The 18,620-nt window shown below is 38.0% G+C and overlaps 1 protein-coding gene across 49 annotated transcripts in view; it reads left to right on the plus strand.

Moving 5' to 3' along the window:
• RIMS1 (regulating synaptic membrane exocytosis 1) overlaps positions 1-18,620 on the plus strand; it is a 450,375-nt gene that overhangs the window by 314,675 nt on the left and 117,080 nt on the right. For 20 of the 49 annotated variants that reach the window (XM_064486964.1, XM_064486968.1, XM_064486969.1 and 17 more), the window contains 3 exons: positions 659-721; positions 5,258-5,347; positions 13,186-13,269. The exons of 5 other annotated variants lie outside the window; for them this stretch is intronic. In XM_064486964.1, the coding sequence (XP_064343034.1) occupies positions 659-721; positions 5,258-5,347; positions 13,186-13,269 (237 nt within the window). The remainder of the gene's footprint in view (positions 1-658; positions 722-5,257; positions 5,348-13,185; positions 13,270-18,620) is intronic. 24 more of the 49 variants (XM_064486974.1, XM_064486987.1, XM_064486992.1 and 21 more) reach the window with 2 other exon arrangements.

Consider the following 18,620-nt stretch of genomic DNA (forward strand, 5'->3'; position numbering starts at 1 on the left):
AGGGCCTCTTGGTCAACATTCAGTGGGGCCACCATGAATTTAGGTGAGGAGCTAAAAAATATATATATATGACTTCTTAACCAGGGCATTCAATACAGCAAATGAATTTGAGTGTAGAAAAAAGATCAATTTGAAGATAAAACATTCCTCATCAAGTATGTTCTTAGTTGGTAAAGGAAAAGCATAATATAGGTTGTTGCAGTTTTAGTGGCTGTGAAAGCCAAGAAAACAGTCATGCTTTGAGTGGCTAAAAAGAAATAACATGTTAGGGTCCCCATCAGTATCAGAAAGGCCAGATGCCTTTTAAAATTTATGAAGAGACCCAAGTGTCTAGAATTGGAAACTGGGCTCTATGTCGTATTTGGGGAAGGTTCAGTTCAGTTCAGTTTCGTCTTAATACTCTAAAAACTCACCGTGAACTACAGTAGCACATCAGCACCAGCTAGCACTTTGACCATGATGTTTGTACTTGATGGTTGATATTTTTCAAACGACTGTCATGTTTATTTTTGTTGAACCTCTCAAAGCAAATACGCTAGTGCAGACAATCTGGTTTCTTCCCTTTTCATGTTGCCATCGGCATCCCATCGGCGCCCCCCCTGTCATGTACCACCTCATCACTCCCCTGTTTCACTCGCCACCCATCCTGTCTGTGAAGTGAGCTTCTCATGCTTCCCAGAGCAAAACGAGGACGGAGTGCAGAATGCCTACACACCACCAGGTAAATAAGGGGCTTGCTGATGGTGACTGTCTGTGCTGAACTTCCCTCCTACTCGACTGCCCTGTCTCCCCCAGTGCTCGCATCACACACGTGTGAGATCAATTTCCCCAGCATCCAAAAACGGTCCTGTTTGAGATGGGGGTTGTGGAAAAGGTTGCATATGTCTTTGAATTCTGATCCAAGTAGACTGCTTTTCTACCTGTCTCTTTAAAATCTAGAGACAGGTGAGCCTCCGTGGAACTGTTTCCACGTTCCTAAACATGGAGGAGCTGATTTCTGCAATTCAAATTCAAAATGCTCCCGGTCTGGCCATCCTCTTACCCCAACCCTGCCATACACACACACACACACCTGTCTAGTCACCAGAGGTCTGAGCTGCTGTGCGTGGCAGGTTATTGTTTTCATGATTTTAAGTTTTGCTTTGTTTTAGCCTTTTTAAATTTCCTTTCGGAGTCTACTGTTGTTTTTATTCTGTTTGCTTGAGATTCTTTTTTTTTTTTTTAATTCACTTTTGGGTTTTTTTTTTTGTGGTGGAGATGAGATAGGTTTATTTAGTTATTTATTTATATTTTTTAAGGGAGATACAGGGGACTGAAACCAAGACCTTGTGCATGCTAAGTACTTATTCTACCACTGAGCTATAACCTCCCTGTTCTGTTTACTGTTATTCAGAGCTTTACTGGTTCATTTTTAATAGTTGAGAATCAGCTTCCTTCCTGATAAAGAATGAGGATGTTTGCCCTGTTAATGTCTAAACCCTCCCTTCCTTCATGTCCCATTCCCCCCAGGTCAGAAATGCCACAGGACAGACTTTCTCAGAAAGCCATGTAACAATATGATGCTTCTTGAAAGATGAGACAGAAAGAGGAAGTAATATTCTCCTCTAAATTGGAGCTTAGGACCTAATGCTTTATTTCCATCTAATTCCATCTGAGATCTTGTATCCCAAATAAATCCTCTTGCAAATTACTCAGAGAACTCAAGTCTGTGCAGGTTCCTTGTCCGTGAGGAGTTCATAGAAGGAAAAACAAATCAACACACAGATAAACTCTTTCAGATATTTTGGCCAATAAAACGTCAATAAGAGAGAAAGAAAGAGCCACCCCTGGAAACCCTGTGGCACAGGGACGGATACAGGGCTTCTCGCATCTGTGTGGACACGTGCTTCTGCTCAGGAATCCAACGTGCTAATAAGAACGAACTTTTCACACGTAGAAAATGATCCTGGTGTCAATTACTGCAGTTGCCACTGGGAAAAAGAGGAATGTCAGTTCCATTTGCAAACTGGGGGAAAATACATAAAATCATAACCATTGTAAAAGTCAGCTCAAATCCTTTACGATGCTAAGGTCTCCAGCCTTAGTGTTCGTTGTCCTGACAAATAGGTGAAGAGGAATGACTTGTTTAGATTCAGAAAGTTGTCGCAGAGTCCTGTTGTTGTGACTACAACTATAAAACAAAAACAAAACAAAAACTTGATATTTATCAGGCACCTGGTATGTCCCTGGCCCTCAGTGTGTGCATGTTTTTAACATACCACACCAATCATCTAAATAGAATCACTAAATAATACTGTTTTTCTTTCCCTTATATTCTGCTTCTCAAGGTAAATTACCAGGACATGCACAATATACTAAGCTAGTAGTTTCATCATTTTGTGCAGTCTTACTTTCAGAATCCATCCTGTCATACTCATATTCACATAGGACTTTTAAGAATAAAATCTGTGGATTTACTACTTTCCAATAAAACAAGGAAAATAACATTCATTGAGTACCGAGCACAGTGTTAATCATTTCATGTATTTTATCTCAACTTTCTGACAATAACTGTATGATATGAATATTATTATCCTCATTTTCCAGATGAGGAAAGATGCTCAGAAAGTTTAATTTGATAGGTAACAGAGCAAGGATTCAAAGTCAGGTCTCTTTGATGTTTCCCATTAAATTAATTCTTCCAAAAATGTATTTCTAAGGAGCTGGTCCTGTGCAAAATTCAACCCATAAAAGAGCTTCTGAGTCAAACAGATTTTTGGAGACTTTGCAAATGAATTAGCCACTCCCTGGAGATTTTCTGTGCACAGCATATGAAAGTCCTGTGCTAAAGGAATCTGTCTCCTATTATTTAGTTCATTTTCCTCCTCATTATTATCATCACCAAATGCTGTTTTTAGTACATGTCCTGAGAAAGTGGTGGTGTACAGAAGATGCTGTGGCTGCCTTCCTACATCCTAGATATTCCGTTCCTGTGTCTCATTTAACCCTCACAGCATGCCTGTTAAGGATCGTTACTTCCCCCAGATCTGGATGTAGAAAAAGACGTGACTTGAATTACCCAGGCTCATAGCCGATAAATGGCAAAGCCAAGACAGGAACGTGGACCTTCATACTATAAACTGTGTGCCCTTTCTCCTGTTTCCTGTTCTCTGCTGACCCCAATTAGAGTGTTTCCAAAAGAAAATCACTTTTGAACCAATTGTTTAGAAAAGTTACAGAGCAGCCTTTTGCTGAAGATGGCTGCCGAAGCTTAGGAGTTGAACTTACTGTCTGGAAAGCAGACTGAATCCTTTGCTTCACTGAAAACGTCCTCCATCTGTGCTCAGATATGGCACTCATTTTTAAACCAAAGCTTTAAGAGATTCCCTGATTCAACCATTACTATAAACACGAGTGAACCCGTGGGGTATTTGAGTCTTTGTATGTCCTCCGCAAATGTTTATTCCTTTCCCAATTTGTCATGCTATAATGTAAGCCAAAATGGACAGTAGATTTTCATTATCAACAGCTCAGTTTGTGGAGACATTATTAAATTATCAAAAAAATTAATTGACAGGACCTGCCTTGACCTTGGTGGCACAGACAGCCCAGGAGCCCACATAGGCCCTAAAGGAATTCAGAGGATGCCGGGCCTCGTGTCTGCCATCTTCTGCCAAATCAGAATTCATATTCTGGTTCGTAGCCAATGCCCTTCTCACCCAAGTTCTGATGATTAACGTTACCTGATGTTGGGTTTGTATTCAGAAGCTGATCAGTGGAAAGAACTCCCCGGCAGGCACCCCTTCACCATAGTTGGCACCGGCACCAGCCTCAGCCCTGCAACGCTGGCCCACATTTTGCTTGTTACTAGAATATTAACTTCGAGTCACATTTTAATTCCCTGATTACATAAATTATTTGAATCACACTCTTAGCTATATGTTGTTCCTTCCATAGAAGCAGGTATGATATTAAATCAGGGATCAAATAATAAATTTCATGTTGGTTAATTTATCACCTGCAGTTAGCAGCTCTTTTTCTGATGAAGGCTAGGAAACTTTTGAATCTTTATCTTAACTGAAAACATGTCTATGATTTCATATTTAATCGTTCTAATCCGACCTTTTTATTGTGGTTCTTCTGAGAGAAAAAAAAAAGCAAAAGCTCCTTCTGTGTTTGTAGCTTTATAGCTTCCTGCTTTTTTCATATCCTAATCAAATTTGCTTCCTATATATTTTTCTGTTTCCTGCGTGTCTGTGTTGCCACGTCCAGACATCTTGTTAGGCGCTATAAAACATTACCGCCCAAGATGCCTTTATTAGAGAACTGTTCTCACTGGAATATTTACAGGTAAGAGTCTTAACAGTGAGCCCCAGTTATAAACTAACCCCTAATCCCTTCCCTACTAAAAATAGCAATTTACATTCCAATAGAGCATTAGCATCTCCTCTTAAAATTAATTATACACAGAGAAACATTCATGATGTCTAAAAATAGTTTTAATTATAAAGCCTCGTCTAGAATATTAATTATAAAACCTAGTGTAGAACATCTAAGTGGAATCTACTCACTTGAAGACCAGACTTCTAGCTGTTGTCTTCTTTGTCGTCTGTTTGTTGTTTCACTTGCTGGATTTTCATTACAGTGATTAATTTTGTATTATTTTATTTCTGGATGATTTTGCTTTGTGAAGCTCAGTTCTGCCTGCACGTACTAACAGCAAAGCAGTGACTAGACAGGACTTTCCCCTTCATCAGTGCTTTCCCTCGAGAGTACTGAGATTTACCGATGAAATATTGGTTGGGTAAGAACGTTTGGAAGTCGTTCCTTCCACTTCCCTCGTCTGGTGTTGTGAACCAAAGCAGTCGAGCCGTATGACTCTTCTCCTCTGCTGTCCTTCATTTTGTTTTGGTGTGGCATCCGTTCTCGGTAACGAAGTTCTAGGCATCTTGTTTTAGTGCTTTCCGTGATCCAGTTTTGTTTTATGTTTCTACTGTTTATTTCATACCTAGTGATTTAGTCTCATTTTATTTTCAGTCTGAGACCCTTTTAAAAATGAAATTATGCAAAGCCATCCAAGCATAATCTTTGTTTAGTTTCATGTTCTAAACAAACGTGGGCACTGTCTCCCTGTCAGCTCTCTCCCATCCCGATGAACCGAACCGCAGGGATTCTGCACGTTGTGGAAAGGGGGCAGGACTGTATGCTTGACTCTAACACGGTCTTCCTTTCTCTGTTTTCTCTGTCTTTCTCTTCTACCCCTGGATGCATGCACTAGTGACCTGCAACCCTCCCTTGACAGGGCTAGGAGTGCTAGCACCAACTGCTTGAGACCAGACACTAGTTTGCATTCACCAGAACGAGAAAGGTATACAATAAAGACTTTCTTAATTTCCTGTCATTTTGTACTGGTGCCTTTTTTCTTTTCTTTTCTTTTTCTTTTTCTACCCAATCACTTTGTGTTGTTTCCTGTGAGTCTCCCAGGTGTGTTCATCCGCGTTCACTTTGCTGACTGTCGACATCTCTGCTCACCCCGCACCGCGCCCTTACTGTGCACGTCTGCGTAGAGATATGTGTACGTGGATGCGCCCGAGGGGACACATACACATATTCCCATGGATGTTGCTGCACACGGTGTGCTGTGATTTGTAACTGCTTTTGGCTGCCGCTCCTCCCTTTGGTTGCTGTTCAGCATTTTTATTTACACCCGCTCAGGGAGCCCTCAGTATGCTGATATTGTCGGAAGGTCCAGTGAGTAATCTGAACGGGGTGATCACTTTCCTGTTAGTTCCACCAATGAATAGTCTTTGTAAGTTTAACAGCAATCTTCCATAAACTCAAAACGCTCGTTTGATTTAAACAGAGTACTTCCCTTGTGCATCTGTGTTCATTTTTTAATCAACTTGCTCCTTGGTCTAGATCACATTATGCATTAAATTATATTTTGACAACCCAAGAGTGGTATATTTATCACAGATTTTCTGGTGCCTTACAAAAATAAATGCACATTTTATACACCCATATATAATTTTGCTTAAGGCTTTTAAATGATTAATAAATAATTCTTATTTTAATGTGAAAGTATTCCACGATTATGTATTATTCTCTCCTAATTGTGAGCAGCTAATTTTTCCATTGTGCTGGAACTTTCTATTCCAGCAAACTTGGTTATAATGAACAGTCTCAGTTACGATTGTTATCTCTTTTCGATTAGAAGTCATTCGCTGGAAATATGCATGCTACCGCTTTACAAATCCTGAAGAAAAACATTTAGTTGTGCTAATGTAACCTACTTTTCCTCTTCTTCTAAGGCTGCTTAAAGCTTTTCTTTAGCAGTCTCTCTAGTCTGATTCTATTCATTTATTTATGAGATGTTTATTTCTAGATTTGAGTAATAGGTACAGGTAGGCATACTCATGTTTAGTGTCTTCATTAAAATCTACTAAAAAAAACTACAATTTAATTTTTTATTCTCTTATATTTGCAAAATTTGTAAGAAAACAATGGAGTCTAACTTACACTTTGTATTCCTTTACGCTTTTAATAGAAATTTTGATTGACATGACTACAGTCTCTTCTAAAATCACAATGGGAATTGTTTCATTATTCTCTTTTGTTACATATTCCCCCCCTCAAAAAAATTAATACAAGAGTAGCAAGAAACATACTTTTCCTTTTTTTTTAGTTTTTATTATTTCTTTAGATGTTTCTGGTCAGAATTGCAAGGATAGAATTGCTGAAGTCAGTGGACTCTTGTGACTATAACACCACCTTAACATTCTGAATAGCGTCTATATTGGTACTTTCTAACAGAAATGTAATTTGAGCCACATGCATGATTTAAAATTTTCTGCTTGCCATATTAAAAAAGGGGGATCAACATTAATACCTTAGTAGATACCTGAAATACTGCCATTTTAACATCTAGTCAGTTAACACCTGTTAGTGAGATCTTTTGCATTCCTTTTGTCACAGTGCCTGGTCTGTGACTGCCATATTGGACAGCACAATTTTCTCCTTATGCCGAAGCCCACTTGGCATGTGCTTTATGTTATGCTGAAATCATAGAGCTCACAAATCTGTGCACTGGTGAATTTAATCTCTCAGATAGCACTCTTCAAACAGGTCAGCCTGCAGACAAATAGTCTGACCACCATTATTTTATGGGTCATAGTGAAGTCTGAGTACACTTCGATAGAAGAAGAAAAAATATGATCGAGACCTACATTCACTCTGTATATTGAATAACAAGACATTTTTCCCTTAAAAATGACAGAGGACAGGGGTTCGTGTTATGAATGATCTTTAATTTGTTGGGGTCACTTTCTTGTCAAGAAGGAAATAAAGTGAGAGAAGTTTTCATCAGGATAATTGCATGAGCTGTAGTTGCATACTGGGTGGGATGGAGGAAGCTGCCCTCTTGTGCTCACACCTCTGGGCAGCTTTGAGACAGGACGTAACAGGATGGGGACTTTGTTCTCTTTGGAAGGTGCACCTAGAAGTCCCCAGACAGAACATGAAGAGAGTAGGAAGAGGGAAGCTTCAGGAGTTTTCCAGATTACTTAATTTTTCTGGTTGACCGGAGAGCTGCTTAATGCCTAAGATTTACATAGTAGATAAAATGTTAGAGAAAAGGTGTTATAAACGTAATTTCTTCTTCTTGAAGTAGTCACATATTTCCACAGCCTCTAACCTATTAGAATTAAACCATCTGCTGAATCTGAACCATTTGGATGAACATTTATATGCTGTTATATACCTACTTAATGCCTTTTTCTGAAGTATCCTCACTAACTTTTAAAGGAAACCGAGTTCTGTGTTGATACACTAGGAATGAAATCGTTAAAGCAGACTCAGTCCCCAACACCACACTCACTAGTGACTCCAAGATAAAGGAGCGCCAGGCGTGGGTAGTATATTCTTTTCCTAAAGGATTCTAAAACCACCAGAGCCCCCTTTTCTCCCTCATTAGGGTGACTTGGTCCAGGTTAACAGATGAATATTGAGAGGGGCCCGTGTTGGAAGCCCTGTTCACAAAGGAAGTCAGTTCCATGTTTGAGCCCCTCCATCATGTTCTTTTGATGACACAAATAGCAAAAATCGTTAGTAACCCAATCCAGTCATGACCCGTAAGTCAAGAAATGTTGGGTTCATTGATAGTGGGAGATCTAGAAAGACCAGTTCATCCTACTGAAGACATCTGTCAGATAAGGACTCTCTCTCTTTTATCCTTTCACTAGCAAGTACCCCTGCCTGTTTCCGAGGAGGTCTGATCAAGGTCATTGTACTTTCCTTCCTCCATATCAGGCTCAGCGTGAGGGCATCAGTCCCCTTTCTGTTCCCTTTTGGGGAAGGAGTGAGTGACAGCCCTGTTGCTAACCTATCCTCTCCCAGGTTTTAAAACAGAATCTTGCTTAAATGTTGGGAGACCCTGATTTTTAAAGCCTCAGAAGAATGTTTGCTTTTCTCGGATGTGATGTCTTCTCCCCTGACCCTTTAGGGACAGCATAGCTCTACTAAAGGCTCACCGAAGAGTAGTCTACACTTACTGCCTCTGTTTTTTACTTCCCGGTGAATCCTGCAACCTGATGCCTACTCCCTCCCACTGCCCCACCACTGTGCTAAAACCCCACCACCAAGGACACAACTCCCTAATCATACAGAGAAGCATCTTACAACCTTTTGCATTCACTACCCTGCCTCCTGAACCTCTCCTTTCTTAAGCGCCCTCTACAAGTTTCCTGGTGCCTCTGTGCTGCGACAGCCTCCTTCAGCAGGCTTCCTTCCCCTGGACCCCTGTCTCATAAAATATGTATTCTCTTACCTTCATCCTCAGTTTTCATCCTCTGAGGAAACTCATTCCATCTCTGAAACTATATTGCTATCAAAAGTTCCCACTCTTTACATAATGAAGACCACACACCACTGTCACTGGCCAGGTCAGAACTTCCCTGCAAACTCGGTTTAAATTTATAAGTGCTTTCCAGACCCCGTGTACATCTAAGTGTCTAAATCACATTCACTATCTCCCCTTGCATCCTTTTTCAGCAAAGTGCTTTCTCTTTCTCAGTTTCCTCCTGGTTGGGTGGCCTTGACATGTGACTGCCCACGTAATCGGGAAGCACGTCTCCTTCTCACTCAATGAGACAGGAAATCCTCTCGCTTCTCCTTTGAGAATGTCCTAAGAAACAATCCCTCCCCTTGATGATGCTCTCACCCTCCCCACTTCCGGTGTCCCTCTCACCCGGTTAATTTCTCATGAGCTCTGTTCATTGTCTTTATTAGTTTTTGTCTCAAGTTTTCTTTCTCTTAAAGTACCCTCTTCCCTTTGTTGTCTGCCTAAAAATTCTACTCATTCTTCAAAAAGGGAGGTCAAATAACTGTATCTTTTGCAAACTTTTCTTAACCTCTCCCCCTGACTCCCCCACATGCTTCCTTTTTTTTTTCTCCCACTTAGAATTATTCACTTTCTTTTCTGGGCCCAGGTAACGCTATATGTGTCTATTAAAACCCATTGTATCTTACTTAGTCGTGTGTTTCTTCCACTGTATTGTACTCCTTGAGGGCAGGGATCACACCCAATTCATCCCTGCTGCCTCCTTTGATAACATTATTATTTTTTACTTAGTAAATGCTCAGTTTGGGGACTTAGGGGGGAACTTAAAAACACCCCTGTTTTCTGCCCCCCAGTTTGTGTCTGATTGTGAAGTGGAAGGTGGGAGCTCTAGTTACCACCATAAACATAATGAACAGGGTCAGGAGCTACGACCTCAGGTCCGGAGGCTCGCTGATCACTCCCTGCACCATCAGCCAAGTTTTCTGAACTGCCAGAGGCTCCTCCCACAGGCTCAGGCCTCCATCTGAAGGCTGTTTTTTATAGGTTGGTTTGCCGCAGTGTTGGCTGTGTGCCGGCAGACTGATTTGGAGGAAGGACTCTGGAAAGGGCTAAATCACCTGTGCTTGATTTTTTTAACAGAGTTCCCACTCCTCCTTCTGTGGGGTGGAGAGAGGGGCAGGAAGCGTGACTTAAAGGGATTTCCCTCCACTTGGAAATGCGAGGCCTAAGAGAATGTCAGTTCCTCCCTAAAACTTAACAATGTGAATCTTATTGAAATAAATAAACCTTATTTCAAACTATAAGTACCCACATTAATTTCAATTTAAAATAGTATTAGGGAAAATGTTTTAAAGGACTAAATGAATAGTGGGAATAGACAGTGAAAACACGTACAATGTGATCACTTCTCTCCTCTGTTCGGGCTTGGTTTCCAATATTACAGTACTTCCCCAAATACGTTATTTTTTCTTCACTCATGCTGCTTATGGAATGAATGATTTACACTTCCGTGTAAGTTCTCTTTTGGATGAGTTAGCTGCTTAGGCATGTTCTGCCAGGAGAAATGCACCATTGAAAGGTGTGTACATTTGCAAACACATACACTAATTACACATTTAAACACACACATTTGTTTTAAGGTGTATCAGTGCCTGGGTAAAAGTCACAACGTAGGAACCATTGAATTGCTTACTGAGGACCCTTAATTCTGGTTCCTCTGTATCTCATCAGTGGTCCTGTCCCCACCGTTGATTTATTGGTTAAGTTTCTCATTATTTCTTACCAGTAGTACCCCAAATCTTATCTCCTTATTATCTACTTAAATATTTACAAACATTTATTGATCACTTATTCTGTGTGGGCATAGCTGATGTAACTGACAAAACGAAAAACAAAACAGAACAGTTCCCTTATTCAGGGAGCCCACAACCCGTCGGTGAATCCCACAGCCATCAGCGACCTTTTCCTCCTGTTTTGAGCACAGGGGAAGGGCTGGGCTCCCAACAAGTAGATGTTCCTGAATGAATGCATTTAGAATACCTGACATTAGAGTACTAATAATGCAACTAGCTAATGTAACTTGCAAGATGGTTTGGAAAGAGAAATCAAGAAAGGGTTGTTTTAATTCAACTTCATGGTCAGTCCCACCAGCACAGTCTGCCATGTTAGCTGGTGGCACAAAAATGGAAGGTAACACTGTGTGTTTTGCTCAGTAATAAGGGAATGAAGATTCTCTTTTGATCTCTTACTTCTGTGTGAGAGGAGAAAAAGATAAAGAAGTTGTACCTGTTTTAAAAACATATGAAACACTAGTTTATTTAAAGCTCACAAATGCATGATATTAAAACTTACATAATATCTGTTCTTTGGACAAAAGTTGGATGAAAATTGACCCTTCTCTCATGGTTTCCAAGATGTGAAAGAAAAGCAAACAGATTTCTTTCATTGGTACTACATATCAGCATATTGGGAAGCACTTTGAGCATGCAGGTGTGCCTGTATCATGCTAAATAATTCTTTTAAAGTTACGTTTGACTAGCTTGCATTCATAATGGCTTGTTTCTAAATGTACACCTTTCTCCTCCATAGCTTTTACTGCATGCTTCATAATTATAGCATTTTTCTTTAGTTTTTTTCTTTACTTTTGTGTTTCAGTAAACACGAGGACTGGAATTTTGCCTCAGGAAGCAAGGTTTCTCATAATCGTGGCAAATTAACATTACTCATTACCTGAAAACAATGTTTCAAGAAAAACACTTTAATTCTATATTTGTGTTTTCAAATAACGCCGTAAGTTTGATCATGACTGAGTATGATTTCATGTGAAAAACACTGGAAGTGTCATTGTTTTCATCTCTCTGAGAAATATTTTTTTCTTTAGCCTGTCTGCCAGTCAAGTGAAAAGACATATTTTAAAGCATTCCGAATGTATTGACCAACTGTTTAAATAATACACAATAATGAAATAATTTAGAATCAATGCACATGTTTTTAATTTCACACACATGTAACACATTCAAGAGGACATGCCACAGAGTTTTCTCTTCTGCCCAGCTTTGGCCATTGAGTATCTTTATTTGATTCACCACTCTCTCAAAGCCTGACATGACCCCTGCTGGGACCATCCATCTGAAACTGATGAGGCACAAGGTCCCAAGGGACTTTTCAGAGTTAAACACCTGCTGATGTCACAGATCCTGGTCACGTGCTGATACTCCTTGGCTATTTTTGTCCAGATCGTCCCATAAATCTACGAAGCCACAGTTATTAATGGCCAAAAGGATGGCTTCTTAAAAAATGTCAGGGCGAATCTTCTTGAGAGTATCATAAAGTCTTATAGGTAGACGAGCCCTTCATACCATGCGGTTATCCCTTGTTGCATGTGAGGAAGCCCGTATGCGGAGGAATTATCCTGCTGAGAATGTTCGTATCTAATGTATTAAAATTTTCAGGTCCAGCCTATTCAGTCCCTTAATGCCTCTTTTCCGTACTTGACTGGCTATTTGTAATTGATGCTCATGCACAGACAGAATCTCGAGATCGTTTATCAAAGGCATGAACCAAGTTTCAAACTTTCATTTACCTGTTAATCCCCAGAACAGTATCAGTGTAAATGCTGAAATAAGGAAACAACCGTTTGTCAACTGAAAGGTACTTTTGCCAGTAAAGATTGGCAGAATTTTTTAAAGGTGGTGCTTGTGACCGTGGCATTTTACCTGTATTTCCCACTTCCACCCATCAGTGTTTTGGACTCACAGTTTTTTAACTTCAGTTATTAACCCTGCAATTTTCCCCAAGAAAACTGAAGACTTTGCCAATAATATTTCCATGAATTATTTCTTCATGTTACTGTTTCTAGAATAAAGAGCATGCTTCTTCCCTTCACTTAAACTGTGACCATATTTCTGCTTCGTATTAAATCCTCACACCTAATTTTTTGACACTTTAGCTGATAATTTGAAAGCCTTGCATCAAATCAGCATTGACAGCTTATTAAACCTATTTTATGCAGACATCATCCAGAATCTTAAGGAATCACTTTTTAAAGTTCTATACATATTGGTGAGTCTGTGTAAGTATGTCTACACACCCAAGCCCATTTAAAAGAACAAAAACTACACTTAATAGATTTCAAGCATCTTCCCAAATAAGTTGTGTTTCTCTAGTCTCATGTAAGGTTACAAGTTTTATTTTCTTACAATTTTATTGATCTTTCCAAGGCTTATAAAAATGAAGAGTGCATGATGGAGCCAAGACTCTACACTTTGCCTTCTTGAGGTGCTTTTCCAGTCCTGTTGTTCCATATATTCTTTTATTTTAGGAGTTACTAAATGTCCTGTTTTTTCCTGTCTCGTTCATTGGGCAACCAGGGGTAGATGGTCCCCCTCCCTAGATAGGAGACGGCCTCGTAGCCCCAGGATTCAAATCCAGCATGCCTCTCCGGAGAATGACAGGTACTAGTCACCCCTTCCTCACAGATAAGTGGCCTCCAGGGGCTTGTAGGCCACCAAGTAAAGGGTAATAACTAAGAACAATGTGGTTATGACGCCTTCCTTCCAGGGGCCACAGTCAAAGATGCTGTGATTCCAAAAGTAAATGCATCCACCTCTATCTGATAAAGCACCTCAGAATCTTTACTGAAATGAGGGTACCATGCATGTGGCATGGTTTAAACACAGTAAAGTCAGACCCAGCGGGAGAGTTCTGTCTTAACGTGCATTCGTTAAGTGTTCTGATTTTCTGGAAACATATTTGACTATTGTTTTTGTTTGCACTTGAATAAGTTAAAATTCTCAGGTGCTTTAAAACGTATTAAAAGTCTATCACAGAACCTGCTCTTTCTTACATCGGTTGATGGTTTGATTTTGGTTGTCTCGTTTCGCTAATAATGACGTTTAGGCCTTGGGGTATGTTACCTGATTTAAGGTGGAATACCTGGTTCTTATATGTTTTATGCATAGTATCTTTGTGCCAAACATTGTTAAGGGCTAGGGTCAATGAACAAGGTAGGTTTTTAAAAATACTATCAGAGCTTCGAATCAACTTCACGCTGTAATTCGGAAGTGCCGCGATGTCTTTTTTCCATTGCTTTGTTATCTGTCTCAGGTGCAGTTAACCCACTTCTCCTGTTTTATGGTGGTTATATGTGGTCCATATCTTTAAATATCTTTTCCTAACCTGTCACAAAAAGTTCTGGGGTGTTTTGGCAGCTTTCCTTCTGGTCTAAGCAGAAATTCAATCAACACAATGTTTCCTGTTCCCCTACTGTGTGCAGTATTCTAACGGTGAGAGTCACAACGGTGTTTAAGTAAAGCACTGTCATGACCATCAAGGAACGTAGGATTTCCTTTTATAAAAGACAGCTCTGGGTTTCACCTTATGTAGTAGTGACTGCTAGAGTTTAAGACAGTTAAATAAGATGCTGTTTGTAATGAACATAAATGTAAGTTTATCTGGGTGTAGACTAAGCAACATGGAAATCCAAATAGTAGTTTCAGTTCTTACATATGTGCAATGAAGGTAGATTGAAAATTAGTTGCCTTTTAATGACATATAAATCAATTATGATATTTGATTTCATAGATTCTATATAATTTTAAAGGTAGATTTTAGAAGCAGAAATGGTCCTTTTAGGTGAGATTATTAACAGAAACTCTTCCTATTAACGTAATTCTGAACATTCATTTTGCTTTTCTACTGTGACTTATTTGTAAATAAATTCTATGTTCAACCAAAGGAAGTACATTTTTACATGGCTTGATACTATGATTTATTACTGTAGGGAACAGAATATTATTTACACGAGCTTTTATTAAAATCCTAAGTGCCCATAAAAATGGGAGAGAGATTTCCACCACTCAGAGAGAGATTACTACTCAAGTGATGCTTAATTCATAGGTACCCATGCCAACCATTTGGGGACACTTAACCCTTGCATTTCACCCCTTATTAGCTTTATTTACTTATTCAGAAGTTTCTACCAATTTGCAAATGAAGAGAACATGGCATCAGATTTGGAGACAGTGAATGTTCCTGAGAATCTGGGCATCAGGTGGCTTTTGCCCTAGGTCAGTAGTAGCTAAAAGAAATTGTAAAATCAATGACAACTTATATAGTCAGTCTTTGGACATCTCGTATCAAGGTATATTGGATTATTTTAAAAATAGCATAGTAATATAAAAAGTAAATTTTTACTTAAGAGAGCTTTTTAGTAAGTTGGAAAACATTGAATTGCTGTCTTATTTCTCATAGTAGGCGTGTGTACAAACACACACACACAATTTTTAATGTACCGTTTCTTCATAATTTAATTTTAACTGTAAGAAATCTTAATATCATCTCACATGGTACCATAGCTTTATTTGGAATTAACATGGAAGCATGTTTATCTAGATCCAGGAATTTTCCTAGAAGTTGTAGGATTATTTAAAACAGTGATGAAGAAACAGTATATGAACTTGTAACCCCAGGGAATGTTTTTGACTTGAAAATTCTGTTTTTAAGTTGAAAATTCTACTGAAAGTTTTCTTGCAGTTTTATTACTAAAAATGTTGAAACTTTTAAGAATCATCATTCTAATAACAAAGTATTTATTTGTAAATGACATTATTTCAATATATAAATAGCAACTTTTATGAGCCTATGTGTACATAAGTCTGTTATAAATCTTAATAAAATGGAGATCTACTTGTGGCTTCAAACTAAGCAAAATTTATGAGTAGTGAGTTAGAAAAATGTATTTTAATAGACTCCCTGAAGTATCAAGGTCCTGAGTTTAGTGTTTACAATTAAATGAATCATCCCTAATTGTGAAAGGCAAGTATAAATTACTATTATTATTACTTTTATTATCATCAAATTCAACATTCTGCAAAGTTTTTTTTCAAAAGAACACCATATATCCTTTTTAATTTTTAAAAAAAGTTTTGATATTGACCGTTTTCTAATAAATATGAGGTGATAAAATATTTTCTTACTTAGTACATTTTCAGATGTGTTTTAATACTTTATTAGCTTAAACTTATTGACTCCAATGTTTTGATTAAGAATATTTTTGCATCAGAGTACATGATATTTTTAAGGATGCAATTTGTTGTTTTAACTTAAACATGGAAAATATTTGATAAAATAACCCAGTATTCCAGAATTTTAAATGATTAGTGCAAGTAAAGTGTCCCACTGCATTTTAAGTTAATTCCTGAATTATTCTGCTAATGTAGCTCTGATTTCTTTTGCAAATAACCAGATTTCTATAGTGTTCTACACTTGTCACTTGGAAGCAGCAGTATCCGGTGGTTTCTTTTTATTCAAAGTAGACAGATTCTTTCTACATTGAGAATATTTCTGGGATGAAGAAATCACCCACTTTTTCATTTCCAGATTTCATGACAGTTGCCACATAGATGCAGAGTTAACGTGGAATCACTTATGAATTCAGTGCATTACTAATCATTTTTGTTTGCTTCATAACATCCTTTCTTATCTGTGCTTTTCAAAAAAAGTCCTATATTTGAATGAATGAAATGTAGCTATGTACTAAAATACTTGGTGAGTCTATTTAATGTCTATAGTCATATACATAAATGTCAATAATAAACAAAAGGGTGAATGTATCTTAATGGCCTGAACCCATCTCACTGCATACGAACATTTCTTATTTAGGTAGATTCTATCTAAATTTAATTTGTTTCTTCCTCAACTTATGAGGAAGCAAGATGATAGAGGTCTGCATTTCACATTAAGCCATCTCGGTAGTCAGCCAGGAGAGATACAGAAGTATTCTTATGAACATCAATGTTAATTATAATTGAAACATTATGTGGTAGAATTTATTACATTTTCCCCAAAACAAAACATAGCATATTTTCATTTTAGTAACATATTAATTTCACACTTTTAGAATTGTCTAAGATCTCCAGAAAAGTTGTCTTCACCAGTGTCTTCAGGGAATTGCTCTGACTGAATTTAGTTATCGATGAGGAAAGAAAAAGAGCACAGAAACAGATTTTAACAGTTGCCTTTCTTTTCATTAGCACATTTTATGAGTCTTCATACATAAATAGAGAATAATAATTGAAAATGGAACACCAAGAAAATTAGATTTAATGTGGACACCCCCACTTGTGATTATTACTCTTGCTTCAGTTTAATAATACAGTAATTATTGTAATACCTTACATTGGAATGGACCTTTATAGCATTTAAGGAACTTCATTTGTGCCCTGTGAACTAGGAAACATAAGGCCAAAATCACACAACTAGAAGTTGTGAAGTAAAGAAAAAACTCAGGATTTCTGATTCTTGCATGTCTAAACCAAAGACATCTTCTTTATGAATAATAAAATAATAACATTTTAGGAGAACAGAAAACATGTTAAAACCCCAAGTAAATAAGATATGATGGAAATATGTAGCTCTGTTGTGTTTGTGTTTATCAAATGACCCCTCCAGTAAACATGCAGTTGTTCAAGGTCACTGGATGGCAGAGTGGACAGAGAACACAGGACATGGGGACAGGAGGATGGTGTCCTCTCCATCACTTAACCTCTCTGCAACTCATCTTCCTTGTCTGTAGATTTAGGTAATTGTCGATAGACTAGCTGAATCCTATCCCTTTAGAATCTAAAACTGAGTCCACGCTGCCTTGTTGCATCATGATAAGCATCCATTGGACCAGTAATTTTGACTGACACTTCGTTATGCATAAAGCAGTAACTGAGGACATTTCTTATTTATGGTATTTTATGTTTTACCAAAGACCAGAAAACAATGCAGAGTTTTATGTCTGAATTCATTTGATTTGATGTAAACTGAATTTTATAACCCTAGTTAAGTTTTTACATGTTAAAACTTTTTAGACTCTCGAGTTCCAGTATAATACTCAAAATACTACTTTTGAAGCCACCTATTCAACAAGTATTTATTGAGAAGCTACTCTGTGCTGGGTATTGCTGTTAACAGTCATGACCCAAACAGACACAGTTCCTGGTCGTAAGGATCTTAGGAGAGACTCTTGTAAGGTAGAAGGTGATTCATTCCACACTGTTCGTTTTATGATTACGTGATCAGTAGCTTTAGTAGTATCATACATGAACATAAATTGACTGTTCTAACCTTTCCTATTTTACATATATTATAAACTCTATTTATTCCAAGAAAGAGCTGTATTTAAAATATACAGTACAAGGGGGAAGGTACAGCTCAGTGGTAGACTGCATGCTTAGCATGCACAAGGTCTTGGGTTCAAGCCCCAGTACCTCCATTAAATAAATAGATAAATAAACCTAATTACCTCCCCCCTCCAAATTAATTTTTAAAGTGCATTATATTCATAACTATAACTTGGGATTTGGAGTAGAAGAGACAGAATTTTCTATTTTCTCCTCTATTTTTGCTTTACACTGAATTATTACAATTAACTGTATGTCATTTTAATTCAATTTGAGGATTCTTTTAAGTGGTTAGAAGAATTATAAGGGCATGTCGTTTGTAGAAAACTCTAGAAGAATCTTCAGTAAAATAAGTTTCTATGGCATTTGAAGAGAAAAATCGGGGGACACCCTTAATAAGAGGATTAAAAACAAAAAACAGAAGTTAGATGCATTAACTTCTACATGAATATCTATCATCCAGTCATGGGCACTGACTCTGAGTTTGATCCTCTTTGAGTTATTCATGTTTGAATTTGATGAATAAGAGTCTTTACCTTCAAGAAACAAATATATATGATTATCATTTTAAATAATACTTTTATAGCATTTTTCTCTTGCTATTCTAAGTAATGCTAAAACCACTCCAAGTCCTT

The sequence above is a fragment of the Camelus dromedarius genome, chromosome 6 (genome assembly GCF_036321535.1).
Source record: "Camelus dromedarius isolate mCamDro1 chromosome 6, mCamDro1.pat, whole genome shotgun sequence".
NCBI lineage: Eukaryota > Metazoa > Chordata > Mammalia > Artiodactyla > Camelidae > Camelus > Camelus dromedarius.